We start from the raw sequence: 20,658 nt of genomic DNA on the forward strand, positions 1-20,658 counted from the left end.
GGGCCACCAATGGTTGCTTCCAATGTTTGCTGTGTACAAACATTGTGTCCTTTGTGTCCTTTGCCACTATGGGGATGCTGCAGGGTTGAACTCGAGCAGGCATGTCAGGTGGGCTGGGATGTTTCACCTTGGCCAACATTAGGGAGATGATATAAGCTTTGCTCATTGCCTGAAGCACAGATTATTTTATCTGTGTCATGCTCCAAGGGATGCATGAACCAGGGTTTCTTTTATTTACTGATTGGTTCTGACATTTCTCTGGAGTTGTAACAAATCTCTGACTGTGATTAAGAGAACAGGATTGTTTTCTGATTCATCAGTAAGATCTGTTTCATGTGAAGTAGGTTTTTGCTTCAGGGGCCACTTCTGTCCCCCAGCCAGCATTGCCCAGAATGTTTTCCCTCTCCCCATAATCAAACACCCCATCTGCAGCAAACATGTCATCTGTCAAGGAGCAGACTTCATTGCTGTGGGGTATTACAGGCAAACCCTGCTCCTTGCTTTTTGTCCCCTGCCTGTGACATTAGAGCTCTTCCCTGAGGATCTGTCTGTGAGCCCTGACCTCACCCTGGGGCTGGTTGAGCTGCCTGGGCTGTGTGTGCTGCAGCAAAAGCTGCTTTACACGTTTGCAGTGGACGAAGTGACAGCAACCTGTGTTTGGTCCCACACACCACCTGGCTGGACCACGCTGTCAAAAGGGAAACCACAGGATTAAGGCAACTAAAACCACCTGCTTTACTGAAAATTCAGCAGGTGCAGGGAGAGCAGAGCCTCCCTTAATGCTGTTAGCCATCAGGAGCCTCCACTATCCCAGCAGTGGCGAATTCACCTGTAGCTTGTTTTTCATTCTTGAAACTGAGATGAGTATTCCACTTCCAGTCCTGCCTGGTTTCAAAGAAATGGGGGAACCAACCTTAGCTCTTTTGTATAAGGCCCTTTAAATAAAGTCCTGCTTTAGCCTGATTTTCTGCTTGGGATGTAACAATGAATTCCTGCTGCTTGAGCCTGCCATGTTGCTTATATTCAAAGTATAATGGGGAGCCTTCAGAAAAATATAACCTTATTTACAATGTACAAAGCCAATTGGATTTTGGTTAACAATTTCTAAGTGATTACAGTTCACTAACAATGCAGGTGTGCTATAGATGCAATGCACAGGGGGGGACTTTTTATTTTAAATCATACAAGCTTTCTTTTATTCATGTCATTCAGGCGCCTCAGGATAATTCACATTTCCAGCTTTCATAATGTGTTGTTCAACCACTGTTTTTTCTGCCTCCCTATTGTACTCTCACAAATCATACTCACTAATTTCTGAAAGCTTTTCATTTCTCTCTATAGGTTGTTGTTTCGTAACATTTTATACAAGAAAAGCTGCTCTTGAGGCACAGAATGCACTGCACAATATTAAAACTTTACCTGGGGTGAGTACATTTACTTTTTGATCCTAATTATTTTATTGCCAGAAGAATAGCCCTTTTGCTCTCCATGCTGCTTGGTGCCCCAAATGATCTTAATCTCTGCAAGGAGGGTGGCTAAGCTGATGGTCTGTCCTGTGTTGGTGCCAGTCCTGTAGCAATGGCATCATGTCCAAAGGCAGCTGCTGTTCTCTAGAAAGTCCTTTGGCTGGAAATGATATTGATTCCTGCTGAGTAGAGACAGTGGCCAAAGTGTAATGTGGATCTTTTTTTAAATTTATTTAAAGGAGAGGGAGGGAGGGGGGAAGGAGAGAAAGCATAAGGCAGAAAAACACTGCACCACTGGGGCTTCATGTTTGAAGAGGAGAGAAGAGGAGAAGACAAAAGACAGCCAAAGTTTGTTAAATGCAGCCTTTGTCTACGTGGTTTCTAATCAACCTGAATGCACTGGCTATACATCTCAGGGTGCTGTGGAGTGTGGTACCACATAGCTGCTTGCACAGGGTCATCCTGTCTCCTGACATCACCTCTCCTCACCACCTGCTCCCACTGGCACCAGCATTCAGAACAGTTGTGGTTGTGTTGTACAAACTGTATCCTGCGTTTTCCTGTGGTATTTTATATTTAAATTACAGGGCTAGAGAGAAGTATATCACTGGTAATTGCATGTCTAAACTCTGAAATCTTCTTGTACCACCATTTTCATTTTTTCTACTGTATTCTTTGAGGATGGAAGTGAAAAAAATATAAAGGATGGAGGTATATTCCCTCTTGATGTAGGAGAAGTGTTCAAGTATATGTTTGTAGTGTCTGGTTACAGACGTGAAAATAAATAAATACACTGTGTAAATAAATAGAGCATTGCCTGGACTGAGTTATATGGCCAATGTCTCCTTTAGTTCCTATGTGCTGTGTGTGAAATTGGACACTGTGTTTGAAAAATTCTTTCTGGCTGGTTCACTTTATACAAGTGATTTCCTGTTACATGAGAGCCACCTCATGTGTCATGGAAATGGCCAGCGTAGAGAGGTGCTATAATGGCACAGTTACCTGTGGGCCCTGCTAAAGGTGAAATGGGAGTCCTCTGTCATTTGCAATGAACATGCTGGGAATGGTGGTAGGAAATCTGCAAAGGTAGGAGAAGAGGAGAAAAGTTGTGGCACTTCAAGTGATGTTTTCCAGCAACTGGCCTTTGCAAGGGACAGTACCAAGACCTTTCAAGCCTCCCAGTGGGAGTCTCAGCACTTTAGGGTGTAGAGGATGGATGTGCCATTCAAGAGAGAGAAAGGAAGGCTCTGGGGGACAATTCCCTTTGAGAACCCTTTGGAGCTCAGTCTGAATCTCAGCGTTCTCTGTCCCTGCAACCCCAGCTGTTGGTTCCCATCCCTACTACTAGAAAATGCCGAGCCCTCGGATGAGAGCTCTCTGACCCCATTCAATGTTGCACCTAAAACAGCTCACTGAGTAATTGCTCTCCATCATGCTTGGAGTCAAATGGCTGTGTGGACTGGCTGGGTAGGATGGAGGTGACCCCAAGCTGCTGGAGCAGCACCCTGCCCAGATAGCATCCCTCAAGCCCTACGCATCACAAAGTAGACAGGGTCTGTTTAGAATCATACAATCACAGAGTCTTAAGGGCTGGAAAAGACCTCCAAGATCATTGAGTACAACCTTTGACCAAAAACCACAATGTCAATTAAATTGCAGCACTAAGTGCCACATCCAGTTGTTTTCTTGAACATTTCTAAGCATGATGACTGCACCACTTCCCTGGGCAGCCAAAGCTTGACCACCCTTCTAGTGAAGAAGTTCATTCTGATGTCCACCCTGAACCTCCCCTGGTGCAGCTTGAGGACATGTCTTCTCACCCTGTTGCCTGAGGGCAGAGCCTGACCCCACCTGGCCATACCCTCCTGTCAGGAGGTTGAAGAGAGTGGTAAGGTCACCCCAACCTTTTCTCCAGGCTAAACAAATCAAGCTGCCTCAGCTGCTTTTAGTTTTCTCTGTTCTTCCCTGAGTCCTCCAAGCTGCTTGCTGTGTTCTGAGAGATGTTACTTATCCCAGTGGGTGACTCGGAGGGACAGTTTCACTCTCTTGCTTCCTCACATACAGGTGGCAAAGCTGGCTCAGCTCTGCATTGCATCTTACTTGAGCAGGGCATAATTTTCTCCCCAACTTTTGCACAGCTAATGAGCAGGCAGCAGTTAAGGATGCTAGTGTACCTTTTGATGTTATTTTAAAATAGAGTTCAAAAATTTAATTTTTTTCCCCTAAAGCCCTCTCTAGTTCTTTGTCGTTTAAAATTTATCTTTCTAAGCTGTTCTTTCCTGTCCTGACTGTGAGGTTACAAAGTTTTCTTTTAAGGAAATACGGACACTGCATTCCCATGACTCTGGGGCCTTAGCTTTAAAAATACTCCTGATATGGCCAGAGATGTTTAGATTTTACTATGAGCTAAGTTGTTATACCTATTTTTTTAAAGGGAAGCCTCTAATAAAGAGAAGCAACTTGAATACAATTCTAGAATGATTCAGCATATATTATATAACAGATTCTGTATTTTGCACGTGCAGTATACTGACATTCAGCATATATAGGGATACTGTTATGCTGCATCTGTGTATTCCCAAAATAACTTCATTTAAGCACTCTTTAAAGTTGTGGCACATGTGCTGGAAACACTTCACGTTAGCAGGGTTCTCCTTATATGAATTTTAGCAATTTCTGTATTGTTCCTCTTGCCTGCTAAGCAGCTATTACCAAACAAGTGGGAATCAGTAGTGGATAGTTCTGTGCGTGAAATAGTCTCAGAGCAAATGGAATCAATCTTCTGTCAGAGCTGCAACAAGGGATGAATTTGGATCAGGTTCATTTGGGCATCGAGTGTCAGTTTGCTTCCAGTAAGCGAGGTATGGTCAGTAGGAGGTTCAGTAATAAGGTGTCTCCTGGAAACAAAAGAATCCATGCCTTCCCCTTTTGCTGTAATATCACCATGCATCAGATAAGGCATCCTTAAACAGCCCAGGAAGAAAATCCGAGGCAAAGGCAGGTGATTTATTAGTGTAAGGTAAGGAAAGCTGGCAGAGGCAGGAGCAGGGGGCTGCAGGGATGCTGTGGCTGTTGGAACTCGTCTGTGTTTTACCTTGTTTTACCTGCACTGAGGTGTAACCTGCACTGCTACAGAGGTGTGGAGGAGAATAGCTCTGTGTCCATTATGGATAGAGCCTAGATTGTTTCTGGGTTTGGTCTCTTCATTTCTTAAATGCAGGCTTGCTCCAGGTAGCTCGGTAAGCAGGTTTTGGGTCAGCAGTGGTGAAACCATAAAAGTGGGGGTTTAGTGTGAATTTTATTCCCCTTCCAAGGCTGCATGTTCAGTGTAATTTAAGTAGCTTTTTGAGCAAAGCCTGCAGTGCTATGTCTCTATCTCTGCTTTTCGCCTGGACCTCATCCTTAACAGAGACATGAAAACACCAGCGCTTGATCTGCTCCTTTGAGCTGCACCCTTTTAGTGGACATGAAGAAAATAAGACCAGACATAAATGATTAATGCAGAATCTTGGAAGAAAATATTGCAGGGTGCCTTGCTGTTTGATTACAAGCCTTGGAATTAGTCAACATTTCCATAATTCTAAACCAATATACACCTGTTTTCCCACTGTGATGTGAAGGCACAACTTAATTTAACAGAAACCCCGCTGTGCTAAATCTCTCATTAAATACCAAGCTAGTTCTGTAATTTAAAGTTGCAGCACTACTATTTTAACTGAATTGCCTTTGTATTATAAAATTAATAAGAAGTTAATGATGCACTTTGCTGTATTCGCTCAGATTTTTTTTTTCACAGCAACAACAACAAAAAAGAAAGATAAAGAAGAAAAACATGTCACCAGCTGACATCTCAAGGCTTTTCTGGTTTTAATCATTTTCCTGAGGATAGAAATTCATTTAAAAGATTTTTCAAAAAAAAATTAAAAACTTTCTGCACAAGTAGGATCAAACATCATCTTTTTATTCATGATTAATATAATCTCTCTGTTAGTCATAATATTCCTTGTCATATATGGGAGCTTTTATCTTTCCCAAAATATGTATTTAGATATCACTTGTTATGTACAATTGCTGCTAGGCAGAGAAGCAGATATGCAGTGTTTGAGAAATACAGGCATATTGTTATGATATATGATACAGATCAACAAAACAGGGACAGTTCTCTTCTGTTTACTTGGTGCTGGCATCACAAATGGCTTTTATGTCTTGCAAATGAACAGTGTGAATTTTCAGATGTGTCTTTTCAAACATAGCACGAGAGCAGGTTGCTGATACCCTCATAGCTCGTAGGGATGTGGTTTATATTATTCACCTTAGAGTCAGGTTTTCTTGGAGTGTTCATTTGGATTTTGTTTTAAAAGGCAGAAGGGAGAGAAGGGAAAATCTCAATTTGAATGTAATAATTATCTTGGAAATGGGCTTCTTTGGGATGAGATGTAGAACTGAGGCCTTAACTAGTCTCATTTTCATTAAGAATCTCATGACTTCGTTAGAGGTGTTTAACTTCTATTCCCTAAACAGAGTAATCCAATAAATTCCATCCATCTAAATTTCTGTACCTTCAGTTAGATGTAATAATCTTGGTTCCCCCATGCTCTAATTTGCTGCTTAGTGAAAATTGGCTTCTGTATAGAGGGCAAAACTCAAAGAGCTGCATTCAGGGACTGCTTTAACTGCCTTCATGGCACTGACATTTGTTCATTGTTTTAGTTTTAACATGCTTTATTTTAAAAACAGAATGTTCTCTGTTTTGCTGACAAGTGAACCCTGGCAAGGGTTAAGTGCAGAGAGGTAAAACAAGAGCACTATATGTTGGTTGGATTCTTGGAGCCAAATAGCTGAATAAATGTACCTTTAATGTCATGCAGAGGCTATTTGAAGTCAGAAATCAATGGGCATCCATTTGTAAAATCCACGCCTAAAACTCTTTGGAGTCTTTGTTCTTTATTTGAAGTTAGATTTATTGGACATGGCAAAGGTTATTTGTTGTCTTTATGTACATTTTTTATATATCCTCCTACCTAAGGTTATCACAGAAATAATTAACAGCCCACACTTTGCACTCCCATGCTTTTAACAGAATCATGGTTTATGTGGTTCTTATTTCAAGTGAGATATACATATATATTCCAAGTAGCAGCAAACCTTTTGTATTGAAGTTCTGGCCTGAAATTAGGACATTAGCTATATGAATTGATTTGATAAAGGGTTTAACAAGGAAGAAATACCATTTTGAGAAAGCTCTTAATATTTTAACAGCAAGGTGGAATTTGTAGGAACTGTATTTGTAAAATATTCATGGCTTTCTTTTTTGCCAGATGTTGTCAAGGAAAACATTTTTAATCTTTACATTGTAAGCATCACTTCTGGTTTTATTAAATGTTTTTTACATCATAGGGAAGCAGGACTGGCTTAGAGGGAACTTTGCCCACAGGTTGTGTACTGGCTGTAAGGAAACCTCAAGGTCCATTTAGGGGTGTAGAATATGAAAAATAATAATCAGAATAATCTGGTCCAAAATGCAGGCACTCATGATGACTTACTATGAAACCTCATTCACTTTCTGATAAAATATCATCTGTCCAACAAGAAGCAAAAAAACCCAAATATACTTCTGGTTCTCGCTTTACATCATGAGCTCCTTTCTAATGATTATCCTGACACTCTCCTTTCTGGAGTAGTGCTTTAATATCCAGTTCCCTTCTCCATTTTAAGCCTTACGGTTTGTCAGCACTATATGAACATTATGTAAAAATTACCTGTAATAAAAAGGTAATCATCCAATATGATTTGAATAATAGCCTGAATATGATATATCAGTGACTCTGAGAGATTTTGACAAACAGAAAGGGAATTCAAAGAGCAATTAACTTAGTTAAGGCTTTGCAGTGATTGATTTATGATGACAAATTAAACTAATTCAGTACCCATATCATATGGCCAAATGCTGTTTAATGAAGGATCCAAAGAGTATAGAACTGCTTAAATGATAAAAATACCAGATGGGAAAGAAGAGAATTCCCAGGGAGCAGCTGTTCCTAGGAGGTGAGCTATAAGACATTCAGTGATGTTGAGAAAGTGAATCTGGCCCATTCCTTCCTTTAAAATACTATGCAAATGAATATACTTAATGATACACTTCGCCCAGCTCAGAAGACATGTGTTTTTTTTTTTTAATTCAGAAATACCACTTCTACCCATGCCCCTCAAAACAAACAAACAAACAAAAAAAAGTGTTGCAATTACTCTGCCACTTCAGTGAAAATGAATATTTGCTCTGATTTCAAATACCTTAGTAGAAAAGTTGGGTTTGCACCTACCATTGCTGTGAAACACAGAATGGATCACCAGCCCCAGATTTAAAAAATGGAAAAAAATTACTTAGAACCCAGTGAGTCTCTGTAAGTAGCTGAACTTGCAGCTTAAAGGGACAATAGTGATTGTTTTGCAGGCATAGGGAGAGGGGAATATTGACCAAGTGAAATAACTTCTCTAAATAGAGCAAAATATTTAGTTCATACTTCTATTGTCCCTTTTTCTCATTGGGGGATGGAAGGTCAAATTTGAAAGGATTTAGCTTGTGTTGACCTAACAGAGCCTTCACCACTGGACTTAGTTAAGATTGGAGTCACCGTTTCTCCTCTTGAAGATTCTCCATCTGTATGAAAGTTTCAAATTCTGGTGGGAGTGAGAGAAAACAAGGAACAGCACTTGGTTTCCTGGTACTGAGGGCAGTGACTCAAGTACTGTGATATCTGGATATGAGTCCATGTTCTAGTAAGTATTTTGTTTTTTCAAAAAGCTTCAAACATTTGGAAGAGGCTCTCCAAGAACAGGGAAGTGCAGGAAGATCCATTGTTCTGAGACACTGAGAGAAGGTGGCTGAACCTTTACCTACCTTACTTTAGGGAGGTGATGGCCTGCGGTGTGTGAGGAGGGTGCAGAACTGCACAGAGCATGGGCATCAGTGAGCTGATTTAGATCCCAAACATCCATATCAGGATGTTTCAGGACACAAGAGCACATTGGCCCAGCTGCAAGAGCAGTTAGATGCACACTAGCTTTTTTAGAGAACTCTTGGAGTACTTCAGGAATTTTTTTTAATTTTATTTTTTTTGCACAGCTTTGCGGTATAATAATATTGAGATGGAAAGTAAGTAATGCATAATAATGGCTTGACCTCAGAAAAATTCACTAATGTGAAGCTCATCCCCATTCTGGCATGTGACACTGGGATTTACCTCTGGTTTCCATTAACTCTGACCAGCTGAGGTCATCACTTTGCAAAATCCCTCCAGACCTTTTTGTCCAACTTAGAAATCGTACTCAGTGAGGGTGGAGGATCAGTTCACAGGATATCACTTTTAAGCTGGGTGTCCAAAAATCACTGACTTGGAGAAAGTGTTGCTGTGCACTTCACAACCGAAATCTCTGAAGAAAATCAAGAGGCCATCACTGGAGTACTCCAGGGTATTGCAAAGCTCACCAAAATTTAGGTGGGGTGCTTAGCTAAGGACAATAGCGCAGACACTCTCTTAAACAGCTATTTATCCTCCTGCTGGTGTTAGCTGTTTTCTGTTATCTGGAACAGAAAGTACAGGTGCTTCAGTCAGCCTCATTAGCACCACGACACGAGCTATTAAAATTGTCTTCATAATGAAAAACTAGTTCAGGGAGCCTTCCTAGCTGTCTGACTACTCCTACAATAGTGAAATTAGAAAGGCAAATCATAAACAGAGTTGCAGGCATCAGGAAACAACATCATTAGAGGTGCCCTTGGATGCCATTTACCTGCCTTGATAGCAATGTTTGGTACCCACGGAGCTGAGTTATGTTATGACTAAGGAGCCTGTGCCTCATGGCATGTTTATATCAGAGATAATGTTTGTTCAGCATTCTCCTTCCATTGTGTCCAACCCTGGGAGCTGTGCTGCTTCCTTCAAACACCTCTGCTCTGTGGTCCATTGCTCTTGAAGGGATGCAGTGCTGGCTCATTGCATGTTTGCACTCCTGTGGTGGTGGTGCAGGAAGCTGAGGTAACACCAGCCAGATTTCCCCCATCTCAGCTGGGTAATGATCACACTGGACAGGTGCACTGTGCTCCTGAATGGGACAGTGTACATGATAAGAGAGAAAACAGAAGTTCTGTCTTCTCTGGGATGCTCAAAACCCCCTAATACTACAAAAAACCAGGTGAAACTGGGTGGCATGACTGAATCTCCTGCTCTAATAAGACACTTTGGACAATCATATTCGGCCAAATTAAAAACACTCTTTGCAGACCCGGAGAGATAATTTATTTTTTGCTCATTCTCTGGAAGAAATTATCATCTTCATCAGCTTAGTTGGAAGAGCCACATTTTTGTCTGCTCTTCCCCTGTGCTGTACAAAGAAATTCTTCCTCCTCTGGCCAGTAGGGCCACTGGGGCTGCCAGAAGTACATGGAGATTCATTTTGCTGCAAGTACCAATCTGGGGTGCAAGCATATTCATCTGATTGTCTTGGTAGACATCCAAAACCTTTAGAGAAGCTCAAATGGGCTGTGAATTCCCACCCTGGAAAGACATGGAGGGCACATAGCTGCAGAGCTTATATTTTAGGCTGTCAGTGTGTGAAGCAAGTGGTCAGCACCCTCTAAAGCAGAGAGCAAATATTATTGACAAGACACAGGGGAATGGGTTTAAACTGGAAGAGGGTAGGTTTAGATTAGACATTAGGAAGAAATTCTTTACTGGGCGGGTAGGGAGAAACTTGGAACAGGTTCCCCAGAGAATTTGTGGATGCCCCATCCCTGGAAGTGTTTAAGTCCAGGTTGAACAAAGCTTGGACAGACCTGGTCTAGTGGAAGGTGTCCCTGCCCTTGGCAGGAGATTGAAACTAAGTGGTCCTTTTAAGGTCTCCTCCAACCCTAACCTTTCTATCATTCAATGATTCTATGGTTTTATGATTCTACAATTAAAGTGTCAGGTAAAGCACTAGCAGAGGGGGAAAGCTAATGTTTTTCTCACTTTTGGAATGGTCCATCTTTTCTCCTTCAGCTCACTGAAATCAGTAATGGCTTTGCTACCAGACAGTAGCCTGCAGGGGCAGAGAGAAACAGTCATTGAAAAAGATGTCACCATAACTCCATTTATTAACAAAAGCCTGAATCTATTGCCTTGTGCCAGGGAAGTTAAAAAAAGCAAAAACTGCAAAAGAAAAAAAATCACATTGAGCTAAATGGAGTCTTAAGCAGTGGTAAACAAAATGTAGCTTCCTTTGTGGTTGATTTTTATCCAGCTGCAGCCAAAATCAAAGCGATATCAAAGGAAAGCTACCCATTAATTAATTCAGACTGACTTCACAAAGCAGGCTGGAGCTTTTGCTGATATCTGATTCTGACAACTTCCTAATCTTCACAAGTTGTCATTAAGAGTGGCATTAAAGCAGTCTGCAGCCAGTTCCAGCTCTCGCCCCATTGTAACTCAGAGATGGTCTGTCTGCCATTGCGGGTGGGGGATAGGCAAGCAGGGCTTAAAATAAGGAACTTTGCTTCTTTGCAAATGGAATTTACAATGTATCAGGACATCTCATTAATACACTGCCTCAGTTATTCATCCTAGGAATGCTCACCCATTCCCACTTGCAACCATTGCAAGTTGCAGTGAGTGGAAATTTTCTTTTCTGAAGGAGATACACAGGGAAAAAGCAGAGAAAGAAACTAAAAAAGAAGCTTGTGTCTGAAAGGAATAATTAGAAGTCTGTAATGATATCTAAGAAAGTATGAATAGAGGCTTATCACTGATTTCAAGATAGAGAACATAGGATTGTGGGTTGAAGAAAGTAAGATTGCAGAAAATAAGACACTAATCAGAGGATAAGATTAGTTATAAACTAAGAACTTTGAGCAAGCTGGTGTAGTGGAAGGTGCCCCTGTCTGTGGCAGGGGGTTTGAAACTGGATGAGCCTTAATGTCCCTTCCAACCCAAACCCTTCTGTGATCCTATGAATTGAAAATCTGGTACGTCCACAAGTGAAGCTCCTGATTCCACCATGAAAACACAACATTCAGTGTTCCTTACCACTGCCAGGATCACTTAGAGGGATTGCAGCCTCATGCAGAAATGTGAGGGATATCACACCTTTATATTTCCATTCAACTGTGAATGGCTCAAATGATTGAAGGGAGTTTGCTTTATAGATGATCACTTGAGCAAGTATCCACCAGACAGTAACTAATGCTATTTTGTGACAAATTCCTGACAATAACTTAGAGGAAAATGTGCTGTGTTATTATACAGTATATTCATTTCAAATATTGCAGAGAAGACAGAGGAGGATAAGTACTTTTGGGGGAGCACCTCACATCCACAGCAGCATCCATGAAGATGGTACATTTATTTCCTCCAGGGCCAAGTACTGCCCAAATACCAGTGATAAATGGGAATTCTTTTTGGTTGTACACAGAACCAAGGATTTACCACCAAAAGAGGGAAATAAAGCTTAGATCAAGTATGAGGGAAAAAAAAAACAGTATATGTTCAATTAGAATAATCTTCTAAAGGATATAGGGTTAAATCCCAGTCCTTATGGGTGTTCAGGGTAGGAAAGTATTAGAAAATATGGGATAGGCAGTAATCCTGTATTGGCATTAAGTCATTCGAGATGAGCTGCTGGATTTTTTCATCTCGCATTTCTCCGGTTGCTAAGAAGTGAAAGAAATTGCTATGCTGGGTAAATATAGAATCCTCCTATTTGTACAAAAATATATGATTAACCAAAAAGAAAGATCTTGCTAAGTAAGAGGTACTGTCAGTCTTAAGTGCTGTGCTTACACACTTGTGTCTGGAGGGCTCTAGGGGTTGCTCAGGCAGACGTGTCCCTTGCCTCTTGTGACCCTCGTCATTTTGCAAAGAATGACATGGATTTATCCCTGTTTAGGAATGGCCTGATAGCTGACAGCCCTCATTGTCTGCTACTTGTCTTCCTCCCTGTCAACATAAGAGCCAAAAATAGAGGGTGAGACATGGGGAAAATTTCTTTTCTGCACCCATTGCTCTTTCCCTGTGCTTTCGTTGCCCGCTGCTACAGCTTCACTGACACTGCAACAGCCCTCAGGCTGCATTAGCCTCTCACAGAAAAAGTAGCAAATGCCAAGAAACCAGGAGTTCAAGACTTCCCAGTAGCTCTAAATGCTAGCTTTGGAGCAGGTAGGATGAATGATGTAAGAGTTTTTAGCTCAGCCGGTTTTAGCAGAGGACCTTCCTGGTAGTTCTCTGTGACCTCCAGCTGTTCCACCTGAAGCCATCCCTGCAAAGAGATTTCCTTGACCTTTAGGCGAGTTGCACATAAAGATGTTACTCACGGGGCACAGACAGAGAACATTTCTAATTGAGTACAGCAGCAGTAAAGAATAAGTAAAAGAGGACAAGTTTTCACATACTGATGTTTACAGTCACTAAATGAAGCATTGTTGCTTTTTTTCAAAAGAATCAAGGGGCCCAGACTCTGGACATAGGCATTAAGGTTCATGCTTGGGATCAGATGCTGGTCTGGAGCTTTGCAGATGGGTGGAGGCAGATTGATTTTGGCTTTACTCTTCCTAGCACTGTCCCTTTTACTAATGAAATCTTAATCACAGCTTGGTCCAAACACCACAGCCAGCTGAAACCGGACTCATTCTTCAAAAATATATGTTTCTGCTAATGTCTGCTTATTTTTTGTTTGCTTCACTTTCCAAAACACCTATTGACAGAAATATTCAAATGCACTAGAATTCCTGAAGAATAGCATTATAAATACACAGTGCTTGTTTAGTTTGAATACAAACCACTTTCCTTATCCCAAAGAAAGCACTGGCAGAGTACATTAGCTACAGAGATGCTAAAAAATTAAAGAGAATGAGTTCATATGAAGGGTGGTTAAAAATAACATGGTTGCTCAATGTGACTCCTACTGGTGTTTGTAACTGTATGTATACACAACCAGACATTCATATTTTCATGTGAACAGTGTGTGTTTGTGTGTGCTTGTGGTGGGAGACTTGTGGTGGTATTGTTCAGTTTTCATAGATGGATGGAATATCAAGCTATCTTTTTCATACTCTCTCTACAGCCAGATTATTTTGCCATGGCAGACTATTGGCATAACACTGAGAGTTTGGATGCTGATACTGGATAGTCGTGGAAAATTCCTGTAATTTCAGCTCATGGAGAGCTTAAATAGAATTTATGAGCCACATCCTCATTTGGCGTAAAATATTATGGCTCCGCTGGTTCGACCATAAAACTGCACTACTTACCCCAGCTGATCTCAGTCAGGAGAGTAGATTTTTTGACATCTTAATTCAAAACCTGTTTTCTACCTGAATGCTTTGGCTATTCCCTGCAATATTTAGAGGCATGCATGTTGACAAGTAGTTTGGGGCTCATGTCTGACCTTTGAAGTTATCTGGATTGTAACATCCAGATTGGTAACAGAGAGGAATTTGACTTCCTGTCTGCCTTCTGGGTAGGAGGGAATTGTGAATCAAGACATGTATTCTGGACTCAGAACTTCTCTGTACCTTTGTGAGGCGAAAAGTGAAAATGGCAGCGGCCAACTTTTTATATATATTGTACCCTTTGCTCTAATTTAAAAGGTAGAATTTCAATAGATTTTATAATTTTGATGCTTTTGGGGCTTATTTGAGACTTACCTCAATCACACTTTTTAGCTATAAGATGTTCTTGCTGGTACATTGTAATGCAAATGGGAGAGCTTTCCAAGAGAACTTTAAAAAAGCTTTACATTTTAAAAAATCCCATAGACTAGAATTTGAGTTTTGTGCAAAATAATAGACTCTAGTTTCTGTCAGAAGAGGAGCCCAAGAGCGTTGTTGAATCAAGGTGACCTTCCATGCTGCAGAGTCAGGCAGAAGATCCACTTAGCAAATGAACAGAAAAATCTGTGCTGTGAAACTGGGGGAGTGGCTGAGGCTGGTTTCGCTCTTACTGAATGAAAGCAAAAAATTAAGAAGTGCAGATGAGATAATACTGTGAAAGAAACAGAGGAGCCCCTTACTATGCTTTCTTGCCTCTCTGAAATGTTGCTGTTGCTAGTCATTCCTTTTAAAGGGTTATCTCCTGAATTCCAGCTTGGCAAAGGTAGAGGATATTGATGAGCATAATCACATGGTGTTTTCCCAGAGCATAGTTCACAGAGGACAACAAGCAAGCACAGAACAGCGTAAGTCTTTAAATAAAACTCCTGCAAAACAAGTATTTTATATCCTGGTCACTTTGGCCTCTCTCAGAATCGAGCTTGTGTTTTGCATTACAAAAGTCATTGCATGTTTTTAAAAACCTATTATTTAAACTAAATTTCTTCGCAGCCTGAAAGAAAAGATGTTTTATTTTAGGCTGGGACTGGGTTTTTAGGGAAGAAGAAGGACAGGGTAGAGGCTTGCTTTGTTTTCTTAACAAATTTCTAAAAATTATCCTAGAAGTTGATGTGGAATCAGAGGGATTTATGTTGGAAGGGAGGGGTTTCCTGTGGACCAGGCTTGAGCATTAGCACCTTAAAATGGTGACCGCAGACTGAACTACTTGAATATTTTAATTTGGCAGCAGGAAAGGTCTTTATTTAAATGGGGCCTTCTTCTCTAGTTTTCACAGATTCTGAGAAGGGCGAAATTCCCTGAATATGCTCTCAGGAGTCTGTGCTCCCTAAGTGGGGAATCTGGGAGAAAAGTGAAATCTGCCTTTGCAGACCACTCAAGAAAGAATGTCTCTGCTTTGCTGCCTTCTCCTTTTAGATGGTTGAGGGACTTCTGTCATTGCCATGGGAAGACTTCATGTAGAAGATGACTTAATAGGTAGCATGTTTTGGCTTTGCTCTGGCTCTGTTTTCCAAATACTAATATGGGAGGAGGAGGTGTTCTTAGATTTGAAGGGCAAGTACTCCCTTTCAAGTCTCAATCTCCTGTTGACTTCTGGAAACAAACGCCCAACTGGGGAGATGGAAGAAAGTACATCTTCAGAACACTTGAGTCATGTCCAGTGGGACACTGACTGGAAGGCTTGTGTCATGCTGGGAATTGAGTCCTGGCATCTTAGGTCATGCTGGCCAAATCCACCCAATGCACGACGAGGCTGCATTATTTATTAGCTGACATCCCAAAGCCACAACAGCTTGGCTGGCATTTGGTTCCTCCAGCAGCCCTGGATCACTGCTTCAGGTTCTTATGTCACCTCTCAAATAGGGTAGCTAGGGAGTAATATTGTAAAAATATTTTTAAACCCTGCTTGTGTGGAGTGCACGTGCTAAATAATATCTTAGCTACACCTGATGATAAAATAACAATATTTTGCCTTGACAGACTTGGCTTCAATTGTGGAATAAGTCCAGATGCATCACATGGAGACTCTCTGCCTTTTTCCCACCTTCTTCCTTTCTGCTGCAAAGAGATAGCAGCAGTGAATACCTCGCAGGGGTGTTGGGAGAGGAATCAGTCAGAGCATGAGAAGCTCAGGCTTTGGTGCAGTGCGGACAGCTCAGCTCCCTCCCCCTGGATCCTCATTCCAGGCCATGCTGAGCTTCCCTGCGTGGCTCTGAGCAAGCCGCCGCCTCGCCGCACTCCGTTTTCCGCTCACAGACCTGGGCAGCGCTTTCTGCCCCTTGCAAGCACCTTGAGTGGGTGGTAAAACCCAGTCAATTAATGCCACATGGAGACTTTAGTTATCTCCCCGCCCCATTGGCACTCAAACTTCAATTGGCAAAATGTCAACAGAAGCGATTGCTGCTGCCGATGAGATGGATAACTCTTGCTGTTAAAATAATATCTGATGTTTTGCTCAGATGTCTAATGCGTTTGCTTTATAAGCATGGATGATGCAAAATATCCCCAAGGCATTATTCCCAACACGTTATAGAATCCCACTTAATGTCTATTTTTAGGATTGAATAGGTTCTGTAAAGGCTCATTTGTTTGAAGAAAAGATAGCTAATAACTTTGCTTTCCATGTGACTTTCCAAGAGACAATTTTTGGCCATACCTCCCCTTCTTTATCTCCACTTCATTTGGTTCGCCTGTGCCCTGGAGTTGTTGCCATTAGTGGGGGAGGTAAGAAATTGAGGAATTAAATATGGAGGAGAACTGTCAAAAGAGCAACAGTAGCTATTTGTACCCTAGGAAGTGGTCATTCTAAGATACCCAACTTTTTAATTTCTATATAAGGGTACAACATTTAAAAGAGACTGAGTGCTACAGCCTAATTAGTAAATGTATGGGAGGAGCAGCAGGATGTGGGGGTGACTGTGGAAGGGATCACTAGATGAAGAATTATTGATAATAGTAATAATAATATTGGTATTTTGTTATTATTTTAAAGCGCAGCATTGTTTTTAGTCTCCCTAACTAATGTTTAATTTAACTTGAATTTAAACCACATAGTGTAGTGGATTGCAAATAACTGAATTGGAAAGCTTCCAAAAGCCATTGAATTTCAGTGGTTTTAGTGTTCTCCGGTAAAACCACTTGTTTTAAGCAAGCTATATGCTTGTTTCTGTGCTCTAAATAGAAAATAATGATGTTATGCATTACTGCATGAACTATATTTGGCACCCACCAGCAATATTCATTTTCTCTTGCTTCTCTCTCTTCCTCCTTTCTTCCCTCCCTCTCTCTCCCCTCAAAAAAAGCATGTATATATGTCTGATAGTACTCTAGGAGGCCAAGTAACAGATCACATTCTTATGCTACTAAAATTGTATGAATGCCTAACACAGCTTAAATCCTTTAAATTGGGATTTATGGAAGGATGACAGCAAACAATCTCCTAGCTATGCCATCGTTCAGGCAGTTACAGCAACTGCTTTACATTTATTTGTGAGAGTCTAAGTGATAAATGCACGTTTGTCCTCCTTTTAGCCAAAGGTGAATTACTTCAACCAATACTGGGAATCCAAAGCTCTGCCTGTGGTGATGAAGCCAGCAGGAGCATGGTGCTGGTTCTCACTTTCCTGCCTGGGGGAATAAATAACATGGGCTACAGACTGTTCCCACTGGACAGTATGGACAAGGATATCCTGTTTCAAGTGGAAGGAGAAGTAGAGCTGTGTAAATGCAAGCTGTGCCACACCATGTATTTTAAGATCCAGAGAGCAGTCCTTTGCCTCTTTTATTCACTAGTATTTATTTGGCCTTGGAGATTATCCCCAGTTCCCAGAGAAGTTCCCAAAGCACTAGCCAGATATTGACTGCGTAATTCAAGTTAGTTTGACCCTAGAGGAGTCATTCTAAACAGTTCTTTTCGATAGGAAAATACACCTCTTTCACTTCTGGGAAACTCATATTACTTGTGAGTCACAAGGGTTTAAAAAAGCAAAACCAGCTGGCAATGAAATGATGTGAGAAATGAGTATTCAAGAACTCCTCTGAAAGATTCTATGGAAAAACTGGGGAGCTAAAAGCTGAAATGAGGGGTGGGGCAGGGGGTATAGAGGTATCTGCACGTAATAGTCCAGAAAAACAATGGTCTCTAAAGACACTGAAAATCATTTAATTCTCTGGTGTTTATGGAGTACTTTCTCTTCTTCCCCCAATCTTCTGGTAGGTCGATACAGTCCCTCCTGACTTCCAGACTTCCAGAGGTTCTCAGAAACCTAGTTGGTCTTGTTTTTTCCTTAGACTACTGGTCTAATTAAACTGCACTCATTAATTGGATCAGGAGCTTGGACAAAACTTTGAATTAATTTCCGGACCAGAGTTAGGCTAAGAACATAATTTTTTCCCCATTGGTGTCCATGCTGGTACCTCTTTAGGTGATTTTCTTCTGAGCCTTTAGCCTGTCTCTGCTGCCCCTTTTAATATTTCTTTCCTCTTTGGTTTTCCTGTTGATTCCAAAAGTCTCAGAATTTACAGTTCTTCACCCAAAAAGAAAATTAGGCTTTAATTAAGGTCTAAAGTCTCTTCTCTCTCCCACATTCTCTCTTGACATTTTAGAGTTCTGAGATGTAAAAAATACAAAAGTCTCCTTTGGCTTCAACAATGATTAATGCTAGCAAGAAGCAAGTCCCAAAGTGCTAGAAATGACAAGATACATGCAAGCTATCATCATTTAATCCTATTGCTTTTTGTTTAGTTTGGTTGTTACCCAAGTAACCCAAGTTCTTCAAATTTAGCCTTTGCTGGGGGGGAGGTTTAGCTCCATTTTGTGTGGTGTTTCTCTGTGATGGTGACAGGTAAGGGACAAACTGAGTTGGGTCATGCCTAGAAACTTCTAGACAGGGCAGATGACAGGGAGGGAGGAAGGTGACAGGTCTGAAAAGGGCAAAGAGCTTTAGAAGTCTGCTGGTGGCTTTAAAGGACAATAGAAAGATGATGGTAAGAGTGGTAAAGAGTGAGGAGTCATGGATAACATTCCCTACATGCAATCCCTCAATTCTGATGGTGTAAAGTCACATTCTGCTTAACTTTAAAGGACCTTCAGGAGGTGGTCTTTGACTGCCATGCTGAGCTGGGTGAAGGTGTGGGCAGGTCTGATGTGCATTCAGAGTCCTTTCTTGCCAAGAGGTTTTCCTTCCTCAAGGCACGAGAAATTACAGGAGCAAGACATGTGCATCCACAGTGGCAGGAATGGACCAAAAAAGCGCTAACAGATGCAGTAATCATGTATGAAGGTGCTTTTGCAATGGACCATCGAAAAAAAAAGATTTTTCAGTCTAGGTGGCCGAAGTTTCAGAGATGCTGAGGGTATCCAAATTTCACAGACTCAACACAGCTGCAGCAAAATGAGCCCATCATCCCCTTCATCTTCACTGAAAGGCATCTCCTGCTTTTCATCACCAAAAACATGTGTAAGACTATCATACTCATGTGTAACATCTTAAAGCAGCCAATACAGACTATTTCAAGTGCCAACTGCCTCCTCCTACAAACCTTGTTTCACTCACAGAAATTGCTGCTCACAGGAAGTCTTTAGCCTACCCAGAATATCTGAATGCCCATTTCTCTTCAGAAAATTGGAAAGCAGGTGTCCAAAAGCCTTTCCAGCAAATATATTGACAGCTCTGAAATGTGATTTAAGCAGTTGCTGTTGATGCAGTGGTCACTTGGAGTGCGCCAATCCCATGCTCGTCCATGTCTGGAGACAGTTCTTACCCATTCACCCCTCACCCCTCAGGTTAAGGTTGCACCTGATTTGAAGCACCCCCTGACTAAACAAAAGAAACCATGAGCTGATCGCCTTGTGCAATGTGCAACCACACAGTAGTAGTCCCAGCTAATGACTCTGCTAAATGCTAGACAGCACACACCTCCTTGTTTGGTGTTTGTTTTGTATACAGAAGGCAACATCGACTGAATAACGAGGATGCCAAGTTACAGATGGGGTTGTGGAATCGTATTTGACAGCCGATTAGAGTAATCTGACAGAAATGATGACTTAATCACCACGACAGACTCCAAATTCCCAGATAGAATTCCACCCAGGTTAATCTAATTTCCTTGCAATATTTTTGCCAGAAATAGACTCTTAGCCAGCTTGTTTTCTCCCATGCAGATGTCACATGGCTTTGACAAGAATGTAAATAGGTACTGCTATTTTTGTTGAAAAGAGGACTTTGAGGCTCTAAAGCTGGAGAGGTGGCATGCCTTTGAGAGGCATTGGTTGCTTTGCTGTGGTTTTTTTTCTCTAATGACATTATGTTTACATACAGCAAGATGTACTCAGGAAAAAGATACAACTATTCAATTGTAATTCTAGGCCTTGGCACTCCTGCTGCTGCCCTGGACATAGCCAGCAGCCAGATTCTCATTAATTTCAGGGGGATTTTCAGGGTTGCATGTTTGACAACTGTTTCTTTGCCTTTTTGATTCCTATGGACTGCCTCAGCACCCCTGCTTGGGATGCACCCAAGGAGAGGCAGTGACATTCCTGGCCCCGGGCTTTGGGTGGCCTCTGTGCAGCACAAGCAGCAGTGAAGCCCCCACTTTGCTGCCAGCACTGCCACAAGGCATTGGCAACCTTGGGCAACAGGCGTTTGCCTGCTCCCAGCTGTAAAAGAGTGGCATGGTGTGTTTAGAGACTGATGGACAGAGAGCACCTGTAGCAAAGGCAGGTGATGCCCTGCTTGCTGCACAAGTGTGTTCAGTAGAGCTCTCTGTAATATTGATGAGGAGAGGTTGCTTCTCACAGCCCATACTCCAGCCTGGGTCTGATATCTCCATGCA

At 41.6% G+C, this 20,658-nt stretch overlaps 1 protein-coding gene across 22 annotated transcripts in view; it reads left to right on the forward strand.

Annotated features, from left to right (window-relative positions):
* CELF2 (CUGBP Elav-like family member 2) overlaps positions 1–20,658 on the forward strand; it is a 544,814-nt gene that overhangs the window by 442,578 nt on the left and 81,578 nt on the right. For all 22 annotated transcript variants that reach the window (XM_072923957.1, XM_030263720.4, XM_072923958.1 and 19 more), the window contains one exon: positions 1,342–1,424. In XM_072923957.1, the coding sequence (XP_072780058.1) occupies positions 1,342–1,424 (83 nt within the window). The remainder of the gene's footprint in view (positions 1–1,341; positions 1,425–20,658) is intronic.

Source organism: Taeniopygia guttata, chromosome 1A, assembly GCF_048771995.1.
Source record: "Taeniopygia guttata chromosome 1A, bTaeGut7.mat, whole genome shotgun sequence".
Classification (NCBI taxonomy): domain Eukaryota; kingdom Metazoa; phylum Chordata; class Aves; order Passeriformes; family Estrildidae; genus Taeniopygia; species Taeniopygia guttata.